The sequence below is a fragment of the Asterias amurensis genome, chromosome 12 (genome assembly GCF_032118995.1).
Source record: "Asterias amurensis chromosome 12, ASM3211899v1".
Classification (NCBI taxonomy): Eukaryota; Metazoa; Echinodermata; class Asteroidea; order Forcipulatida; family Asteriidae; genus Asterias; species Asterias amurensis.
Window position 1 is genome coordinate 16,856,592 of NC_092659.1, and position 1,992 is coordinate 16,858,583.

The following is a 1,992-nucleotide window of genomic DNA, read 5'->3' on the forward strand; positions in this document are numbered from 1 at the left end:
GCTAGCGGGCAATCTCGGTGGTCTAGTTGGCATTATACTGCTCTAGAATTGCAAGGGGTCGTGGGTTCGAATCCCACCCGAGGAATATGCAGGTGGTTGTTTTCGCAGAACTCGGGAAAGTACTGAGTACTCAGTGCTAACACACATCGGTGTAAGGTGTAATTAAATCTAAATTAAGACGGGATGGCCCCTTATACCTCGAATCAATGTTTTAGTTCAAGAGGTGTATATTGATACCTCACCGTAAAATTCCTCAAATCCCATAGTTCAAGAGTCGTTGTGTAACTTTCTCCGTGTTAAGTTATCGTTGACACTTAAACAGTTTGATTAAACCCTGTCTGTACTGTCTGTATTGGAGACCGTAGATAAACGGATTAACACAGGAGTTCAACTGAGCAACGAGAATGGCAAAGTTAGTGAAGGTACTGCCAAAATCAAGCTCCCCTCCAAGGTTGTACTGAAGAAACGCCCATTGGTCGGGTGACCAGCAAATGACGTAAACGACGTACACAATAAATAGTGTTTTGGTCACATTTTTGCGTTGGATGTTGCTGGACGATTTTTGGCCTTGGGTGCGCGCTGGCTGATTGCTGGAACTCGGCTCGTTTATGTCAGCCGCTGCTACCAAGGAGTTTTCAGCATTCATGATTTGTGGGTCGACTTCGGTGACCGAGTTGTGATGAGCTTTCATAGTGGAGATCGTTGGGACAGTTGACCCTTGGGGCGGGCGGAGTGGCTGCCTCAAAGCAACTTTCAAATTCTGCTGCTTGAATTTGATGACTATTTTGACGAAGGCGAACGTCATGACGGACACTGGGATGAAGTAGTCCCAAAGGAAAACCATGATGCCAAAGATCTTCTCCATTGCATCGGTGTAGCGTTTGGACTCATATGTGCAAGATTTCGGCGTGGTTTCCGGAATGAAATCGTATCTCAACATCGCAACGACGAACTGCATCAAAGGTCCGAGTAGCCATGGTATCACTGGCAATATTTTAGCGATGGTTGTGTTTGCGAATTTCATGGAGTAATAAATAGGATGAATGACGGCTAGATAGCGTTCCATTGATATCTCAGTCAGGTTGAACGTGGACGCCGCAAACGCTGCGAATAGACAGAATCTTGAAGACCAGAACTTACAGAAAATCTGCCCGAAGAAGTAGCTTTCAGGAGGAGATACTTCAGCGAGTTCCGTAATGGTCAGGCCCACGAGGAGGATTGAAGCACATAAGTCAATCAGAGCTTGATTGGCGATCAGGGTATTGGTGGTGTTGCGTTTATTACTGCTCCATAGGCGCGCCACCACGATGCAAACTAACAGGTTACCAATAATTCCGATCCCACCAAAGGTACCACGAATAATGGGTAGCAGGATCTCACCTTGTTTGAACAATTCCACACTTGGGCTGATGGTAGCGAGCGAAGTGTTCGAAAAACTCAAAGTGGTGATGTTGGGCTCCATTTTTCTCACCCTAAGTCGACTGTACGGGGATTCTGTTCCTTAGAAAGTGTCAGAAAACACTGTCAAAGACCGCCACTCTGAAAATGTTCACGTTAGCTCACCGCAGCATGTTAGAGCAATCAGTTAAAAATGTCCAGCCACAAACAAATTGATCATGATATAGCAACTATAATTATTGCCACAATTTCTGATAGAACTCACTTGCCGAAGACGTCTTGACCCATGTTTGTATTATTTCTTGTCACTCCATGGTAGGGTGCGAAACTGTCGATGTCACTGCTCAAGTTGAAAGTAGAGTCACACAATAAAACATAGCTCACCCTTTGGTGTACGTGTGAGAAAGAAAGATGTGAAACTTTACGCGGACAAAATTAGTTTAAGATTGCTACGTCTGGACGGAGTGGTCGAGCTTGTGCGGATTATGTTCTAGTCCTTTAATGAAACTACCTTAACAAGACACCGTGCATGTAATACTCCCCATGAGAGATGGATGGCTTGATATCGCACTCTCTGATTGGCGCATTCTGCCC

The 1,992-nt window shown here is 45.2% G+C and overlaps 1 protein-coding gene across 1 annotated transcript; it reads right to left on the reverse strand.

Annotated features, from left to right (window-relative positions):
* Positions 1-301: 301 nt before the first annotated feature.
* LOC139945538 (histamine H2 receptor-like) lies at positions 302-1,788 on the reverse strand. Its single transcript, XM_071942922.1, has one exon. It carries the CDS (start codon positions 1,460-1,462, stop codon positions 302-304), a length of 1,161 nt encoding a protein of 386 aa, XP_071799023.1. The 5' UTR covers positions 1,463-1,788.
* Between the last annotated feature and the right edge of the window lie 204 nt (positions 1,789-1,992).